The 19,435-nt window shown below is 38.9% G+C and overlaps 1 protein-coding gene across 1 annotated transcript; it reads right to left on the bottom strand.

Moving 5' to 3' along the window:
* Positions 1-4,668: 4,668 nt before the first annotated feature.
* On the bottom strand, positions 4,669-15,052 carry LOC108426344 (GTPase IMAP family member 8). The gene is made up of 4 exons (XM_017695757.2): positions 14,894-15,052; positions 11,226-11,918; positions 9,859-10,560; positions 4,669-5,527 (listed from the first exon to the last, which is right to left on the bottom strand). Exons 1-4 carry the CDS (start codon positions 14,916-14,918, stop codon positions 4,788-4,790), a joined length of 2,160 nt encoding a protein of 719 aa, XP_017551246.2. The 5' UTR covers positions 14,919-15,052; the 3' UTR covers positions 4,669-4,787.
* Positions 15,053-19,435: the final 4,383 nt, after the last annotated feature.

The raw sequence follows: 19,435 nt of genomic DNA on the forward strand, positions 1-19,435 counted from the left end.
TTTTTTGTAAGGAAAAAAAAAGAAGTACTCATGAAATCTCTGTCCTGATTTCTCATAGTCCTTCTGTCTATTTAACAAGGGCAGCATTCAGTCCTTTATCCCAAAACCAGAAAGACGCAAAACCAGTCCCCGCCAACAACGTCGTTTAGTTGTTGGTGTCAATTATTGAAAGAATTATTTATTTAACTGCCCATATCCTGCATTTCTAACCTATCTTTATCCTTTACAATTAAAATGAAATACAATTAATTTTTTAGTTACTGTGCCTTTAAGACTGCTATATGCAAATGAGCTCTGTTCTGACTTGCTACCCTGCATTGTGTTTCATTTAAAAGCAACAAGAGCTAAAACAGAAAATTGAATGGGGAAAAATACCCTGTGGGGTGGCATTTTATACACATTCAAGACTTGAACTATATACATGCATTGGGTCATTAATATGGCCACTGCAAAAAGTCACATGACTGAAGTAGCAAATAGCAGGCCTGGATCACTGAATGGGGTTTATGGGCCCATGTCCAGGAGCACAGAACTGTAGGTGGCCCATGTGAACAATTATGACAAAATGTAAACAGATATTTAAAAAGAACTGATGTCAACACTGTATTACATTCAAAATCCTGACACTCTCCATATAATTCCTGAACATCCATTTTATCTTCTTCTCCAACAGTGAGCCAGCATTTCCTGTGACTGCATGTCTTCCTGGGGGATCTGTAAAAGTCAGGCCTGATACCCCAAAAAAGGTTGGGGTTACTAGAGTGATTTACAATTTGATCAATGTACACAGGTAGACGAAAGAAGTGTTAGGAGTCTTTCCCAAGGACTCTTATTGGTATAGTGTAGGGTGCTTACCCAGTGGGGGGATTGAACCCCAGTCTACAGTGTAGAAGGCAGAGGTGTTAACCCACTACACTATACCAACCATCTATACTTACTTCCAAAGCCAATCACAAAAAATGTCAGCCCAAGTTTTAAAAAATGTGGCATTGTCAGCACACTGTATGCTTTCAATAAAGTCAACAAAAGTAAGATATAAATGGTGCATACACCTTTTTTCATGCCCACTATGACAATGTGCTTTAGCTTGGGATGCTCAGCTGTTTTTAAGTGTACAGGTGTTTTTCCCTCAACTGACCAACACAGCGTATTTGAAGACTGTACTATCTGGCATCTTGCTATTATGCAACTAAAACAGGTCAAGATTTTCCCATTTGGATAAAGTAGGTGAGAAGATAATATCAGTATTAGCCTAACAGCACCATGCACTGTGCATAGCATAACCTGTTTAGATTTCATAATGTCTATATTTGTGGCTAGCACAGATTAATTTTCATTTCAAATGGAAAACAAATCAATTATGAATAATTTGCTATATTAGGCTATTAGAGATATTACATTCAAGAGGCTTGTTTCTAGAACTAGTAAGCTAATTGAGTTTGAAGGCAACATTTAATATCCATAATGCATTGCAGACACGCACACAACAGGCGAACAGGCTTCAAGCAGTGTGAGGGGAGCACGGAGAGGGGAATGGAGAGAAATAATGATAACCTGGTTTATGTTCTGCTTTATTTGCCACAAGGCTAGCTTGGTTGGGAGTCTTCACAAATGGTTTCCCGAATAAATAAATGAATAAATAAAAGACACCACGGTTATTATGTTGTCATTGTGGAGATTTACAGCTCTCTAATAACTTGCTGTGATATTCAAAACAATTCCCTGACCACCAAAAGAAAAAAACATGCCAAAAAAGGGAAACATTCCCTGAAAACATTCGTAAAAAGAGGCCAGGCACACTTTTTTTGGATGGTCTCCTATAGAAGAGCTACAGATACTTATTAACAAACTTTCTGATGATCATCAGTTGATTATCAACAACATTAAGGTTAAGATGAGGTTTAGAAGTGGGTGTAGGAGCACATGAAAGGCTATTTTCACATTAACAGGTTAAAATGGCCCTAATCTGATCTGATGTTCTCAATCTGATCTTTTCACATCTGACCTGAGTCACTTTCAGATGTGGTCCTAGATCAGATACGTATCTGATTCGTGACCATGTGACCTTAATGTGACGCTCAGATCTGAATTCATGTGCTTTTTTTCCACTTGCCATCATTCAGAGTTACTCTGGCAGCAGCACCACAGAAGTTACAGCCTGTAAACGGTGGAAAAGCAGCTCATCTCACCTTTTTCTCCTTCGTCTGGCTCTAATAATGAAGCTGAGAGCTGATCAGAGTTAATGATCTTCTCAGCGAAGCTCGTTCTGCTCGTTAGTTTGTGCTGATGATGCACGTGACTCATTCACGTGACGTTACTGAGTAGGATGTGCGCATGAGGGTCATTTCCGGACGCCGGTTCGTTCACATTAATGACAGATTTGAATCACCTAAACCAGCGTGAACAGAGAAATCAGATATGAGCAGAAAACCATGAAAGCATCATGAGTGAAGTCAAGTTATATAATAGGCTGAGAAGATCCTACGATGAACAATTTCCATCCTGTTTGTCTTTATTTTGTTTGTCTTAGTCTTGTGTTTCTATAGGTGTCCTTCACTTTTCCTTTACTTGTTTTCCAGCATTTCTCACTTCTTCTAAAACGGGTTCCCTCACTTTTGCTTCTGCAGATCTTTTTTTTTTTTTTTTTTTTTTACAAAAACTAAAGCCATTTTAGCTATCTGTGTGTGGTAATGAGACCCCAGACACAGTTCAAGCTTTAAATCATTCTGTCTGTATTTTAAGTTTAATGCCTCACTACAAAGGGCACTGAATGAATACCTGTCACTAAAAAGAATGAAATCAAATGAACATTAATAATTTTTGAGAGGAGGTTTTGCTCAGGGTCGTTGCAATGATAAAAAGACTGGGAATAAAAAAAAAATTTAAAAAAAGATTGGGACATTGAGTGGGAATGGAAAGCATCAACAGCCATCTCTCCTTGAGTGATGAGTATAATCTCTACAGATGAGACTGAAGATATCATGGAGAGAGGTTTTAGTCAAAAACCCTTGGGCAGTGTAAAGGATGCTGTCCAAGACTTTGTGTCTGTATGTCCTACATATGATACAGCCTCATCACGCAAGACTCTCGTACAATAAATGACATTGCTCAGCTAACGCTGGTTTCTTCTTTTAATATCTTGTAAATATGCTTCCACATCGGAGTATGACTGAGATATAATGTTTTCTCCGACTATACATTAATCCTTGAACAGGCCTCGAATATACTTGGAGATCAAAATACATTATAATCAAGATTTTGGTTTTTGTTACATTAACAGTAAATTTGAGATGTGAAGTCATTCACAGTGATTTGATGCAGTGGCGGTACTATGGTTGGGCCTAGGGGGCCTAGTCCCACCCAAAGTATCAGTATTAAAATCGCATAGATAAACAAACCAAAACCTGTTTTTAACTCTATTTTGACGCCAACCAATCAAAATCCCGGTTTAATAAATATACCGTTGTTGTCGATTCCATGTCTGGTTCCATTGACTTACATTAAAAGTAAAGTAGGTTTTTTCCATCTCCTGTAAAGTTACCATTTTGGAGATACAAGTATTTCTTACAACAACAGTGATATTCTCACTATGTTTGTCTTTTTTCCACTTAAGCTTTTATGACTTACATTGATGTTACCAGCTCACTACGAATTATCACAGCTTTTTGAGTTCAGGCCCGCAGACCATTAGAGGATGCTTAACGGGCCACTGGCACTCCGCGGCCCATGGTATCAGATACCCTGTTTTAAACCGCAATCACACTAAACATCTGCAGATAAGTTCGCCATGCAAAATGGGCAAAATGGACATTTTAGATCTGCAGCCTGGTTCCTATAACCACCACACTAAACAATGCTGACTCCAGAACAGAGCATTTCACATCAAACAACCTGGAATGACTCTGTTTACATCTTAACCATTCACTTATGGGTCAGTCTACATAAACATCCACTTTTATTTAATCTGTCCATAGGAGTCACCGGTGTTACTGTCATTGGTGTTCCACCTAAGAAAGGTAACACCAGAGACATTTTTAATAAAAAATGCATTTTACAAAATCTCTGCTACAGAGCATCAAACCACCTGCTGTCAATCATGGAATATCACCTAAAATATGTAATTTAATCCATTTGTGTTTTATTTTTTCACAATTACCTAAGAATAAAGTCGGTCACACCAGTGACGTCGGCGAAAAGCTTCATACGAAATCATGAGCTAAATAAGAAAATCTCTGATAACTAAAAGACACAGTGGACTGACCGTGAGCTTTTCTTCATAGATTTTTAGAAAATAGGTCACAGAAAGCCAAGTGATGTCATCAGTGTGATTTTTATTTCAAAATAAGAGTCTTTTGTTATGCAGTAACACCAGTGACATGATTATATATTTTATAATAATTATTTGGCATTTTTTCTTTGTCATTAAATTAACATAATTCATAGTCATGCATAAATTATTGCAGTTAAAATAGCAGAAAAACATGTTTTTTACCTCAAAATATGGCCTCAGCCTTTATACATGACTGTGAGGATGAGGTCTTCTGTGATGTTTGCAATTCTTTAAAATTTAATTAAGAACCAATATTACTAAATTGATGGATCAAGAAGGTGTAATTAGTAACATAACTTATTGTTTTATCATAGAATATAAATAAATTGTAACCCTAACATGTTTTTATGTAATATATCTGTAGAAGGACCCTTATGAGGAAAATTTAAAGATTCAGTAAATGTGAAATAAAGTTCTTGCACTTTTTTTCTTTCTATCCAAATGTTTATGAAAATATTCAGAAGAAGCCTTCAGTGACAGTAAGAAATACATCATCATCAAGGTCCGATTCATCATCGAGATCTTCTTGTGTCTTTGTTTTTCTTTCATTGGTTCCAGCTCCATCCAATCTCTTCATTTCTGTTACCTCCTTTAAATCCCACATTTCTCTCAAATGACATGTTCTGTTTTCTGCCACCATCTCCTCAATCTTCTCCAGGAGTTCCGTCACCTGAGTGCTACTGCGCCGGTTCTTGTTGCTGAAAACGTGAAACCTGTTCCCACATTTCTGAAGCAGCCACTTCAAGGCCTCACCTTCGCTCTCGATGTGTAGCTCAATGCTTCTGTCCCCTAACCAGTCTCCACACGTGAACAGAACCACGGTCTGGTCCCACACTCTGCGACCAAAAAGCTTGAGATGATCCTTCACAGCTCGTTTCTCATCCTCCTGGAAAGAACTGTCCAAACGGAGGACCAGTAGGAAAGCGAGGGGACCTGAAGAGGTCAGGGACACACTCTGAGCCATCTCCTGCTTGTTCAGTGGTGGGGTGTGTTCTATTGGCAAATGCTTCCACCATCCCGGCGTGTCCACCACAGTGAGGAATCTTCCTGCTACCTCTCCATGTCTCTTCACACACTGGGAAGTTCTTTTCCATCCAAACTCCGCTGTGCCCAGGATGGTGTTTCCTGTTGATGTTTTTCCAGCTTCACCGTATCCCAGCAATACAAGACTAAGCTCGGCAAGACGGTGTCCAGCACCTATCAAAAGATGTTTACATAGTGATGGTGTCATAAGAAAAGCTTCACTGCATCGAAGAACGCAAGAATAACAGCTGTTTTCAAATCGTCTCAAAATAGTCATCATACAACTGATCTTATTTATCATTTGTGCAAATCTGACTGTAAAATGAATCCAGTTTTCATATTCACTGCTTTTTGAGTGGATCCCTGTGATCAGACTCTTGTCTGGTTTGACAACCTTTAAAAACATAGCTAAAACAATTGCAATTGATGAATCAAAAATGACCAATATCATCAATAACAACAGCATCAGCCTCTCAAAACCAGACAACCGTGATAAAACTGTGCAAGTGGCAATCTTTGTACTAGCTAATTTACCTTTTATTTTTACATGCACACTTACAGTAAACAGTAAAGTAAGGCTTTTAAAAATGAGGATATTGTTTTTATAATGGTATAAATCAATCTTTGAACAGGATCCTCAATTTTATCACCCCTACAGTATCAGGTGGCGCAACCACAGATTAATAAAATACATTATATATATATATATATATATATATATATATATATATATATATATATATATATACACACACATATACATACATACATACATACACACTCACCGGCCACTTTATTAGGTACTAGTAAAAGGTTGGACCCCCTTTTGCCTTCAGAACTGCCTTAATTCTTCGTGGCAGACTTTCAACAAGGTGTTGGAAACGTTCCTCAGAGATTCTGGTTGCTTATTTGAGTTCCTGTAGCCTCTCTATCATCTGGAACCAGTCTGCCCATTCTCCTCTGACCTCTCACATCAACAAGGCATTTTCGACCACACAACTGACCGCTCACTGGATATTTTCTCTTTTTCAGACCGTTCTCTGTAAACCCTAGAGATGGCTGTGTGTGAAAATCCCAGCAGATCAGCAGTTTCTGAAATACTCAGACCAGCCCGTCTGGCACCAACAACCACACCATGTTCAAAGTCACTTAAATCCCCTTTCTTCCCCGTTCTGATGCTCGGTCTGCACTTCAGCAAGTCGTCTTGACCACCTCTACATGCCTAACAGCTTTGAGTTGCAGCCATGTGATTGGCTGATTAGCTATTTGTGTTAACAAGCATTTGAACAGGTGTACCTAATAAAGTGGCAGGTGAGTGTGTGTGTGTGTGTGTGTGTGTGTGTGTGTATGTATGTATATATATATATATATATATATATATATATATATATATATATATATATATATATATATATATATATATATATATATATATATATATTAATTAAACATTAGTATAATAACACATCTTCATTGCTTTGCCTAGGGTCACACCACTTGACTTGGTAAACTGAACTAACCATAACTCAAAAAATAGCAGGCTGCTAACCTTGACATAGCACAATAAAGGTCACCTGAGACCTAATCTTTGATTAAGAATCCTACCCAATATTTTTTAAGAACATTCAGAATGAAAGTCATTTGTCATAAGTTGTGCCATATGACAATTTATAAACAAAACGTTTTTTGAATTAGTTGCCCTATACAGCTACAAGTTATGGTCTAAAATGTTCCTAACAAAAAATCATGCCAAACCAATTTGTTTGGAATTTTTTATAATTAATGGCACTTTTTAATAATTGGACGGTCGCACCACCTGACATTTTTTCATTGGGAGGTATAAATGTCCGAAGTGAATTCTGTTTTGATGCGTTGAATGTATTCACATAAAGGCAGTGCTGTAGAGTATATAAAATAGTTATTTACTAAAATATTTAAAAAGGAAAAGAGTAGATCTCATGCCATTGACCGTATACATTTCATTTAAGGACATATTGCACTGTGCTTTTATATGATGCTCACTCTGCCATTTCGAAGTCATCTTTCTGTGGGGAAACCCAGCCCTGAATATAAAAGCATAGCTAACTCTATCATATAACCTCATATACTGCTTTACATATCATGAGCAGCCAGTGTTTCAGGAAAATAATCACACCACACAATAATATTATTGTGCTATCTTAAATGAAGCTAAGACATGTTTCATCTATGGTCAGTACGTCCAGTGGTCAAACCCAGTTCTACCTATGGGGACAATAATAGCTCATGAGTCTGCTAAATGCTTTCCTTCTATTGCTTCAATACTAAAACATATGCATAATTAGGGCATGTAAATTGTCTGTACAGTCATATGCTAAAGGGGCATATTTTGACATGTTTCGTTGATATTCTACATAAAAGTAAGTTAAAACACATCCTCTATGGAGGACACACCTACTCGTTTTAATTAGAATTAGTATGTATTTAGTGAATTTAACATATTGGAATAAAAATAAAAACATAAAATGTGGCCTCTGCAAATGTTGTGGCACATTTTATATTTGATGTTTCATTTTTTCCAATAGTTATATATACGACTCAGTTAAAAGACAGAAATTGTGTACTAAAATTAGCTAAAAATATGTAAGTTTGATCCGTAGTAGATATGTTTACCCTTAGAAACCTAAAATTCAGGGAATGTTTTTTTTTTTTTTTGGGTCAATTAAAATTATAATTCTAAAGCCACACGCCATATGTTGTTACATTCAGGAGACCCTGGGCTACTCAGATATGCCATTGTTTGATATCTTTGAGAAATTTGTTTGAGAAATTTGATTTCTTTATGAATCTGGGTCATTTCTGATCACAAATGTACCTAGTACCTGCTAAATGTATTTTATTTTTTATTTAAGCTTTATTTAAAAGCAGTTATCTTTTCAGAAGGTGTTAGTCTGGAGTGTCCGTGATCTGAAAGCGCAATCATTTTGATGGTGATTCACTTTATCGGTTATTATGAGTAAAAATGAAAAATTAGCATAGGGCAGCCATGCTTTTATTTTTATTGATATATTTTTATTTTCTATCCTCTTAGATTCATGCTTGGTGCTAAAACTCAGGACAAAATGAGTTGCATATTTAATATCAGATATTTTTAATACTCAGAATCAATGTAAACTGAAAGCCCTTCGTTTATAATACGAAGGCTAAAAGCAGAGATGTGATAGATCAGTAGCGAATGGGTTTTGGGTGATTTTGGAGCCGGAATGCTGGCTGATGGATGGTCACAGGTGGATGAAACCACTCTGGCTGGTGAGGGAGAGTCTGATGAGTGATCTGATGTGTGAAGCATGGCACTGTTTCAACCCTTTGTTGAAATATGAAGGCCAAAAAACAGCAGTAATCTCCAGATTTGAGGTGATTTTCTGAGCCGAATTACTCACTGAGGCTGAAGTCACAGCTCGATGATGTCAGGCTAGAAGTGATCTACCGTTTTGCCCGCGAATGCCTGAAAAACTCCAGGTCCTAAAGGTTAACTTATTTATTTATTTATTTACTAGGAAATCAATAGAACATCTAATTTGACTCTGCTTACGACTGTAGATGAGGGCAAACTGGGGCATGTTTGTTGCAAGTTATTTGTATAATAATGAAATGGCTACTAGTGCATGGCCTTTTGTTTCCATGCAAAGAAACAATCGTTTATTGCACTCAAATCCCCACACTTAGACCATCATATGAGCTTTTTATGACTTACAAGCTGAGAAGTTCATCTAGGACAGTCAACTCTGCACTCACTTTTCACAATGAATAAAGTCCAATGTGTTTTCCAATTGAATGGCGTTACAGTGTTCTGTGATGACACCTACAGCTTGTGTACACACTCATCAATGAGTGTGTTTACATGCACTTAATAACCCAATAAGCGCATGAAATCAGATTTTGTCAGTAAATCGATCAACGTCTTTGCATACACTGGAGTAATCAGATGATGGGGAAACTCCAGGTCTACAGGTGTCAGGCTGTAATCAGATTTCTGCTTTGCAACCAGCCAATAAACTCACAGAAGAAGACGCGACGTAAACATAACATAAAACTCAAAAACTTTATGCTGGAGCTTTTTTTTTAAAACATCGCACCCCTTCACCTGAAAATATGAATACACATCATCTAGAAGGTGAAGAATATTTAAATACCTCATTTTGTCAAGGATGTAGTCGGTTTCAGCATCTCGAGGTAACAATGGTTACTTATTTCCAAAAGAAATCAGAGTAAGAGCTCACATGAACTAAGAAATCTGATTACTAAGCTAATGTCCAGCTCTCTTCATCAGATTTCTTAATCTGATTTCTAGATCGGAGTATGCTGTTTACACGACAATTTGAATAATCGGATAATTGCAAAAATCTGATTCTGATCAGATTATTAAGTGCATGTATTTATTATTATGCATTCACTGTTTTCTTGCCATTATTGCCTATGCGCTAAGTAATAACTTGACTATTGACACTGAGCTCAAACGAATTTACCTTTCTTTGAGCTCATCATCCCACTTCGCTTCTTCATCTTCCTCCTCATCTTGGCCTTTTTTTCCACTAATCTCCATTTCCGCCCCAATTCCTTATATGTTCTTTGGTCCATTTCATAATGACAGCCACCGTTTTGTGCTACCATCTCCTCCACCTTCTCCAACAGCTGTGTGACCTGAGCAGCATCAACCAAATTCTTGCTGTCGAGAACATGATACCTGTTTCTACATTTTGCAACAAGCAGTTTTAGGTCTATCCCTTCACTCTCAATGTGCTGCTCAATTGTTATGTCCCCCAGCAAGTCACCATGGGAGAACAGAAGAATAGTGTGGTCCCAGACTCGCTTGCCAAGCAGATCCATGTGTTCCTCCACAGATTTCCTCACTTCTTCTGTGAATGCAATATCAGAGCGTAAAGCCAGGAGTACAGCATGTGGCCCTGGGGGACAGAGGGACATGCTGAGTAATATTTCTTGTTTATCCAGTTCTGGGGTGTCTCTTTCTGGAAGAGTTCTCCACCAGCCTGGCGTGTCCATCACAGTGACCAGCTTTCCAGCCACCTCGTCCTGAGTCTTCACACACTGTGCAGTTCTCTTAGAGTCGAAATTCTCTTTTCCAAAAATAATGTTCTTAGCTGAACTCTTTCCAGCCCTCCGGTAGCCTAACAGCACCATCCTTACATTGGACAGGGAGCAGTTAAGGCCTGATGGACACATACCATATTTGTTAGGTTCTTTAAAGTAATATTCCCACCAAAAATCTTTCCTCTAACCCCAAAATTAGACAAAAGCCAAGACATGTTTGATGTGCATGGGCAACCGTGCATCTAATCCATACGGCCTAGGAATTGTAAACGTTTCAAATGGGAATATCATCTTTCTTTCTTTTTGTTTTAAAGGTAATGTCTCAGGCATCGAGTTATATATCCATGACCATATCATGCAGTAAATTTCGGAGAGGGACCTTTTAGAGGCATTGGACTCTTCAGTCATCTGGTTCCTATCACCACCACTGTAAACAGTTCTCCCTTGCTAAGTTTCTCTAGTAGTAGTAGCAGCCGTCTTGAGGCCTGATTTTATCTGTTTATCTTTTGTCAATTATAATGTAGAGTATATTTAAAATTGGCACACATGGCTTATAGTGTTCGATGATTTAAACATCGAGTGCACAGTGCTGAAGCTTCTAGTACTTTTCAGCCATGTTACCCTAGTGCAAAACTAAAGAAGCAAACTTCAAAAACCAAACAGGTCTTGGCTGATCTGTGTTTGAGGTGAGGGGAAACATGATAAATGGTGAAAACTCTTTACAGCTGTAATACTATCTTCTCAAAGCCAGTGAAACTCTTGGTGAATGCTAATGAAATCTTACCTTCATGAACCCCTCTTTGCTCTTGTACTACCTTCCTCCTCTTGTCCGCTCTCTCCTCTGCCTTCTTCCTCATTTCTTTGACTTCATACAGGTGCTTTCTGTCCATTTCAAAATGACAGCCACCATTTATCGCCACCACCTCCTCAATCTTCTCCATCAGCTCTTTGACCTGAGACCTATTGTAGCTTTCAATGTTGAGAATGTGGTACCTGTCCCCACATTTGTCAACAAGCCACTGCAGAAAAGTCTCCCCTTCACATCCAATGAACTTTTCGACCGTTTGATCCTGTAGATGATCATTATAGGTGAATACGACTATGGTGTGCCTCCAGACGTCCTTCCTGAGAAGCTCCAAGTGCTCCTGCGCAGATCTTCTGTGTTTCTCCTTGTATAATGTGTCCACGCGTATGACAAGGAGAACAATGTGGGGTCCTGGTGGACAATGAGCTGCACTAAGCAGCAGCTCCTGTTTCTGAAACTCGGGAGTCTCATTAGCAAGGAAGTTCTTCCACCAGCCTGGGGTGTCCACCACAGTGACCAGCCTTCCAGCTGCGACTCCATGGATTTTCACACACTGAGCGGTTCTCTTGGGAGATGTAGTCGGTCTAGACAGGATTGTGTTTGCTAGAGATGTTTTTCCAGCTCCTCTGTTCCCCAGCAGCACAATCCTGAATTCGGAGATAGACTGGACTCCTAGTAGAATAGATGTTCACATCTTGTCAATGTCATTCTCATCAGATTATTAAGTGCATGTATTTATTATTATGCATTCACTGTTTTCTTGCCATTATTGCCTATGCGCTAAGTAATAACTTGACTATTGGACACTGAGCTCAAATGAATTTTATTGTGGTAGTGTCATGAAAAAGCCCTCAACAGTCAAGCTACACAATATAGACAAAATTCCAAATTGCAGTTCTATTGTGACTACTTGCAATATACAACCCCATTTCCAAAAGAGTTGGGACACTGCGTAAAATGCAACTTATCAACTTATCAAATGTTGTAACTGATAACATTTATTGTTTACTGAAAAACAGTCCATTTTTAATTTGACACCAACAACATGTTCCAAAAAACTTAGGACAGGGGCAATGAAAGGCTGGTAAAGTTGTACCTGGTGGTTAAATGGCAACAGGTCCGTAACATGACTGGTTAAAGAGCTTCCCAGAGAGGTTGAGTCTTTCAGAAGTAAAGATACTATGTGGGCAAATAGTGCAACAATTCAAGAATAACATCTCAACATAAACTAGCAAAGAACATTTGCTTTTCATCACCTACAGTACAAAATACCATTAAAAGATTGAGAGTATCTGGAGAAATCTCCAATATGTATGTAAGGGACAAGGCCAAAAAAACAGTATACGCTGGCCATGAACTTCCTCCCAGGTGGCAGTGCATTAAAAACAGACATGATTCTGAAGAGAAAATCACTGCATGGGCTCATGAACACTTCAAACCACTGTCTGTAAAAACTGTTTGTCGCTGCATCCACAAATGGATATTAAAACTAAAACTCAAAATACAAAGAGCAAACCGTACATAAAGAGGATCCAGAAATGCTGCCATCTTCTCTGGGTCTGAGCTCATTTAAAATCGACTGAGGGGGAAGTGGTAAAATGTCCTGTGATCCAATAAATCAACATTGTAAATAGTTTTTGGAAATCATGGTCATAGTGTCCTCTGGGCTAAAGACTACTCAACACACAGATATATACAGGTTTTCACAGGTTACCCCAACAGCATTGTACTGTATTAAAGGAGCCTAAACTGGCCTGCCTAAAATCCAGACCTGTCACCCCTGAAAACATTAGGAGGTTTATGAAATCAAACAAATGACAAATGGGCCCCTGAACTGCTGAGCAGCTGAAATCGTATGTCAAAAGTACAGCAATTGTCCTCCTGTTCCTACAGAGTGTTCAAAGAAGAAGTGAAGACAGTGGTAAACATGCCCCCCATCCCAGTTTTATTGGAATGTGTTGGCATCAAATTCAAAATGGGCAGATATTTTTCAACATTTCAACTCAGTTTCAACATTTGATTTGTTGTCTTTGTGGTATTTTCCTTTAAAATATGGTTTACATGATTTGCACATCATTGCATCCTATTTTTATTTATATTTTGTACATTTGAACTGTTTTGGAAATGGGGTTATATTGTACCACATGTTTAAACCATCATATGAGCGTTTTATGAGTTAAGAGCTGAGAAGTTCATCTAGGGGGGTCATCTCTCCACTGTCCTTGAATATTTAGATAATGAGGAAACTCCTGGTCTACATGAGTCATCAGTAATCAGATTTCTGCTTTACAGCCAGCCAATAAACTCACAGATGAAAAAACCTCAAACTTTTTTTAACATTGTGCCACTTTACCTGAAAATATGAACATACATCTAGAAGCTATAGATATATAAATATAGCTATATTTGTTTGTTTCAAAAGTGCTTTGCTGCTTCTTGCGGCAACGCTGCTTGCTTATTTTCTGGTACTGCTGTCTGTTCTCACACATACGCAGACTAAGAAATCCGAAAGAGTTCACCTGCACTGAGAAATCTGATTACTCAGCCAGCCTCTTTATCAGATTTCTGAATACGGCATTTACTTGACTATTTGAGTAATCAGATAACTGCAGAAATCTGATTCTGATTGGATTATAAAATGCATGTAAATGCACAGAGTATTGAATACACAAGTAAATGAATGTTGTGATTTATTAAAAGTAATTTTTAGATGGGTTTTCATGTATTTATTTAGTTATTTAGTTCTAACTTATTAGTTCTGACCATTAGATCCACTCACTGGGGGTTTTAACCACTGCCAGCAAGGTGGAGCTACAAGGGAGGGGTTCCTAATGAAGTGGCCAGAGAGGCCATCGTGAAACCCTGCTAAAGAGGGCAACTGTCTTTTTAAAGGTCCCAACTCTTTCATTATTTGACAAGTGTTTAAGACATACTGTTCACTTTCCTGTCTGTTTCTGTAGACGCAGCTGCAAAAACTGTTTTGCTGTTTTGATTTCACTGCCATGAAGAAACAAAGCATGTACACATCGCTGCTGTCGGAGCAAAACCTCACATCTCCGTTTTTGTCGTTTTTCAGTTTTTGGCATAATTTGAAAGTGCCTACGGTCCTCTACATTGTTTGTAAATTTCATGAAGAACAGATCAAAAGAAACGGCCCAAAATGACTTGGAAAGCAAGTCTGGTTCCATTGACTTACATTAAAAGTGAAGTGTGTTTTTTCCTTCTCCTGTAAAGTCCTCGATTTGAAGATACAAGGCTTTGATCTGACAACAGCGATATGGCTGCATACATAGCCTACATCAGTTAAACTTCACCTATTCACATTGAAGTTAAAAGGGATGTTTCAGCTCAGACAGCTTTTTGAAATAAGGCTGTCCTAATACAGGGCAGCCAATCAGAACGGCACTCATGTGCATATATTAGTCTAAAAAGCACAGTAACAATAACAGCCCGATTCATTTGACAGCATAAAGGGAGGTTGGACTGACTGATGACCATAAAACCACACCATCGTCAACATGAATCTCAGATGGAAAAGATCAAATAAAAGACAAACACAGGATACGGAATCCTTAAAGCTTGTAAACAGCATTTTAGCATGAAAGCACAAAGCAAAGAAACATTTTCAGAAGAGGCTGTAAACTCACCAAATGGAGAAGCACACATAGCCATTGCTGGTTCCTCTGGTATCTTCAGCTGTTCAAGGTTCTCTGTTAATGTTTAATCACAGAACTGCTGTTCTCGTCTCTTATGGTTTTGGCTTCAACATAACTAAGACAAATAGCATGTTTCACTGCTCTACAGTACATTAAGAAGAGGAACATAGCGTTTCAGGGCTCACTGACTCATGTACACACACGCTTATGAGGGAGCACTGCTATTTAAGCATGAGCTGGACTCCTTTGACCATCGTCAAGGTCAGCACTGGTCAAACCTGTATTTTCAGTTGTTACAAGTCCCCCATTCAAAGCAGTCATACAAAATACAAGCAGGCTGTTTTTGGGTTATGTGTGAACCTTTTGTTCTTATTAGGCTTTTTGCTTTTTGAGGCTGAGATACAGTTTTTAGTGTTATTTTGCGTAGATGCTGCCCTACAGCAATGACTGAAGGGTAGATGTTGAAGGGCCCACCTTTTTCTTGCATTTTATTTAAGTCCACGTGTATCATTTGTATAGTTTATGCATCAAAAACACTGTATTTCATTTTTACAGGACAATTTACATTTTTATCCCTTAAATTAAGCAAGCTTTTTCTTATTGTGTACCTTAAAGACTGTCAAATGCAAATGACTTGTTTTCAGACCGGCTGGCCTGTTATATGTATCAATTAAAAAGCAGTCCAGGCTGGCTAACCCCCTGCAGGCTGAATAACCTGATATACATTGCTGTGCAAAAGTCAGAGACCACCCTCCATTGATTTTATTTCCTTTCTAAAAATCCATCCAATACAAGTTATTCATTTTTCCGAAGATATTTCAGAGGAGATTAGACTTCAGATAGTTAACTTGCTGTCGCGCATCCCTCTGGCTCTGAGATGCTCGCAAACTCCCTCTGGGGGTTCACATGACTGATGACTCTTCTCAGAGCTCCAATCACTGATCTCATGCTCATGAATACTAATCTTGTACACTTGTTCTTTCCAGTCATCTATCTGGTTAGATGTAGTTTAAAGCCCGGGCTTTTAGACTAGTAACGTTGTGAGGTATTGCTTCTTTGAGTGAGAGCTGCTGAGTTTTTTTCTTTTCTGTCTTTGACCTTTTTTGGATTTGACCTCTGCCTGTTGCATGACCACAAGTTTTTTTCACAAGTCCTGGACAATAAAGCGTCTCTTTTTGATTATTACCTCAAGCATCTGAGTCATCTGGTTGTGTCACACTAGCAAAAGGAAGGACAAAGTCAAAGCAAAACAACAGGAAAAACAAAGTTTCGAAAACTGGAAAACTCCTAACAACCACCTGGAAGAACTTGCAGATACCAAAACTGCCCCATCAGAGAAACACGTAAAGCTTACATCTTTGAGAGAGAGAGGAGAAAATCAAGCCACAGATACACTATATTCCCAAAAGTATTCGCTCGTCTGCCTTCACACGCATGTGAACTTGAGTGACATCCCATTCTTAATCCATAGGGTTTAATATGATGTCGGCCCACCCTCTGCAGCTATAACAGCTTCAACTCTTCTGGAAAGGCTTTCCACAAGGGTTAGGCGTGTGCTTATGGGAATTTCTGACCATTCTTCCAGAAGCGCATTTGTCAGACACTGATTTTGGATGAGAAGGCCTGGCCCGCAGTCTCCGCTCTAATTCATCCCAAAGGTGTGAATTTTACATTACAAATTTCACATTTGGCACAATGCAGTCAGACAAGTACCGTTCTCCTGGCAACTGCCAAACCCAGACCCATCCATCGGATTGCCAGACGGAGAAGCATGATTCCTCATTCCAGAGAGCACATCTCCACTGCTCTAGAGTTCAGTGGTGGCACTTTACACCACTGCATTTGACACTTTTCATTGAGCTTGGTGATGTAAGGCTTGGATGCAGCTGCTCGGCCTTGGAAACTCATTTCATGAGCTCTCTACACTGGTCTTGAGCTGATCTGAAGACCACATGAAGTTTGGAGGTCTGTAGCGATTGACTCTGCAGAAAGTTGGTGACCTCTGCGCACTATGCGCCTCGGCATTCACTGACACCGCTGTGTCATTTTATGTGGCCAACCATTTCATGGCCAAGTTGCTGTCATTCCCAGTCACTTCCACTTTGTTATAATACCACTGACAGCTGACTGTGGAATATTTAGTAGTGAGGAAATTTCACAACTAGACTTGTTTCACAGCTGGCGTCCGATTACGGTCCCACACTGGAATTCACTGAGCTCCTGAGAGCGACCCATTCTTTCATTAATGTTTGTAGAAGCAGTCTGCAGGCCTAGGGGCTTGGTTTTTATACACCTGTGGCCATGGAAGTGATTGGAACAATCATTTGGATGGGTGACTGAATACTTTTGGAAACATAATGTATTTCTATCCATACTTCCACTGTGAGAAGACCAGCTCTTACTGAGAAAATAACAAGGAAATCGCTGATGAGAACAATGGACTAGCCACCCCAGAGTCCAGACCTCAACACCATTGAGAAGCAGAAATGCAACCAACTTCTAAGGTTGAACTTTGGAGGTGTGGAAAACAATCCCTGCAAAACTGAAAGCAAGTCTCCTGAAAAAAATGGACGCTGTAATAATGGCAGAGAGTGCACAAACTAAATAATACAAACGTAATGCATAGTTGTTGAGGCTTGTCCCTGGTCAAATTGTATGTTTTGATCATTTTCTAACTGAAACGAACACACTATGGAGAACAAGTGTAAATAAGGCTGTGGAGGAGGGGGCGTAGTCGAATGTCTCGTGCAAGGCAGAGAGCCAGTCACACCGAAACAGCAAGCTAAGTAGCTGATAAGATTCACCAGTGCTGCTGTTCCTGCCAGCCTTACTTACAGCCGTGTCTTTTCTCAGTAGGAGGCAGAGCCCAGAGAGAGGAGGAGATCAGTGGAGTCTGGAGAAAGAAAACGACTGAAAAGTCCTTGCAAACATGCTCTTTAAGTTCGTACGTTGACTGAAAAGCTGAGTTATTTGTGTTAAAGCTCCCGGTGTCCTCACCCCTCACAGCCTCCCAAAGGTCATCACAATGGCCTTTATTCTACAAATTTACAGGACACTTTCTTTTCATTTGCCGAGTTTAACATACTTGGGAAAAAAATAAAAATAAAACATAAAATATAAAATGTGCCATAAACTTTGCAAAGGCCACATTTTCCCCCACAAAATATTTTACACTTAGTCTATAAACAGTAATAGTGCATTAAACTGTGCAGATGTGTTTTCTGTAGTGGATTTGTTTACTTATTTTCCCCTAGATAATCAACAAAACATGTCACTGAAGCAAGGGTACTTAAATGTATTAAGCATATATTATTAATGGATACTGCATACTTGTCTTATCTAATACTGAAGAACTATTAAGTTGTAGTTAATGGCAGTTTTGACTTTTGAACGGAAATTAAATAAATGCATGTTGGTCTCTGACTTTTACACAGTGCTGCATGTATTTGTTGTTTTTCATAACCACAAAAACAATGAATTCAAAACACTGTTTATGGAGGGCCATATATGGACTACGTTGACTGTTATACAGCAGGTAGTTCCGGCCACGCTGATTGGTTGAGAAGGGGTCTAACTGTGCTGTGATTTCACCATAACATCACAGGTTTGTCACAAACACTGTATCACTCTGCTGAGACCCCGTTGCTAAGCAACGACTCTGACAGATGTAGGAGACACTCAGGCTATTTGAACGTTTTAACAGAAAGTGGACACACTTTTAATCACATTTGACCAACAGCTGATTTAGTCAGACTCTGAAGATGAGACCACACTAAATTCCCAAACTGCCAGTTGGTCTGTGTGGAGCTGGAGAACGACCTGCCGGCTGTGCAGCGAGTGGGCGGAGCTCGTTACTCTGACGTAACAACAAGCTGCTTGTTAAGGAACTATAATTTGACAGAAGAAACTGCGAACATTAAAACATTAAACGCCGCGTTCACGGCCCAGTTTATTAATTTACTTTTACTTACTTTATTTTACTTTTAATTACTTTATTTAACTGTTGTATAAAAGCAGTAGAACACTCGAGGTTGTGTGTTATCACGAATAACATCACAGCTGTGATGATCTACGGCGACCAAATCACAGCCGTGATGTACATACTACTTCAAATGTTTTGGGTTTTTTTTAGCTAGAAAATTCAGATATAGATGATATGGGCCAGTTAATACAACACAATTCAGAATATATTAACTAACTATAAAGTATAGTGATTACATTTGATATCATCAGCGAGCACTTGTGATTTTTTTTTGTTGCCCTTTTACAAAATGAAAAAAATAAACCCAATAAATCTGATATGGCAAGAAGGAGAGACAGTATGACCAGGGAGAGAAGATAAGAATGCTGTAATAGATGCACGAGGAGATCTGCGAGACGTTGTCTTGTGTTGATGAACAGTGAGAGCCTGTCAGGAAATGAAATGATCCTATCAGGTTTCATAGAATCAGACACAGATGCCGGATCACGCCTTGAATGGTGCGAAACATCAAGCAGCACTGGGTTTATGGGAGGGAGCTGATGAAGAAGGAG

Source organism: Pygocentrus nattereri, chromosome 24 (genome assembly GCF_015220715.1).
Source record: "Pygocentrus nattereri isolate fPygNat1 chromosome 24, fPygNat1.pri, whole genome shotgun sequence".
Taxonomy (NCBI): Eukaryota; Metazoa; Chordata; class Actinopteri; order Characiformes; family Serrasalmidae; genus Pygocentrus; species Pygocentrus nattereri.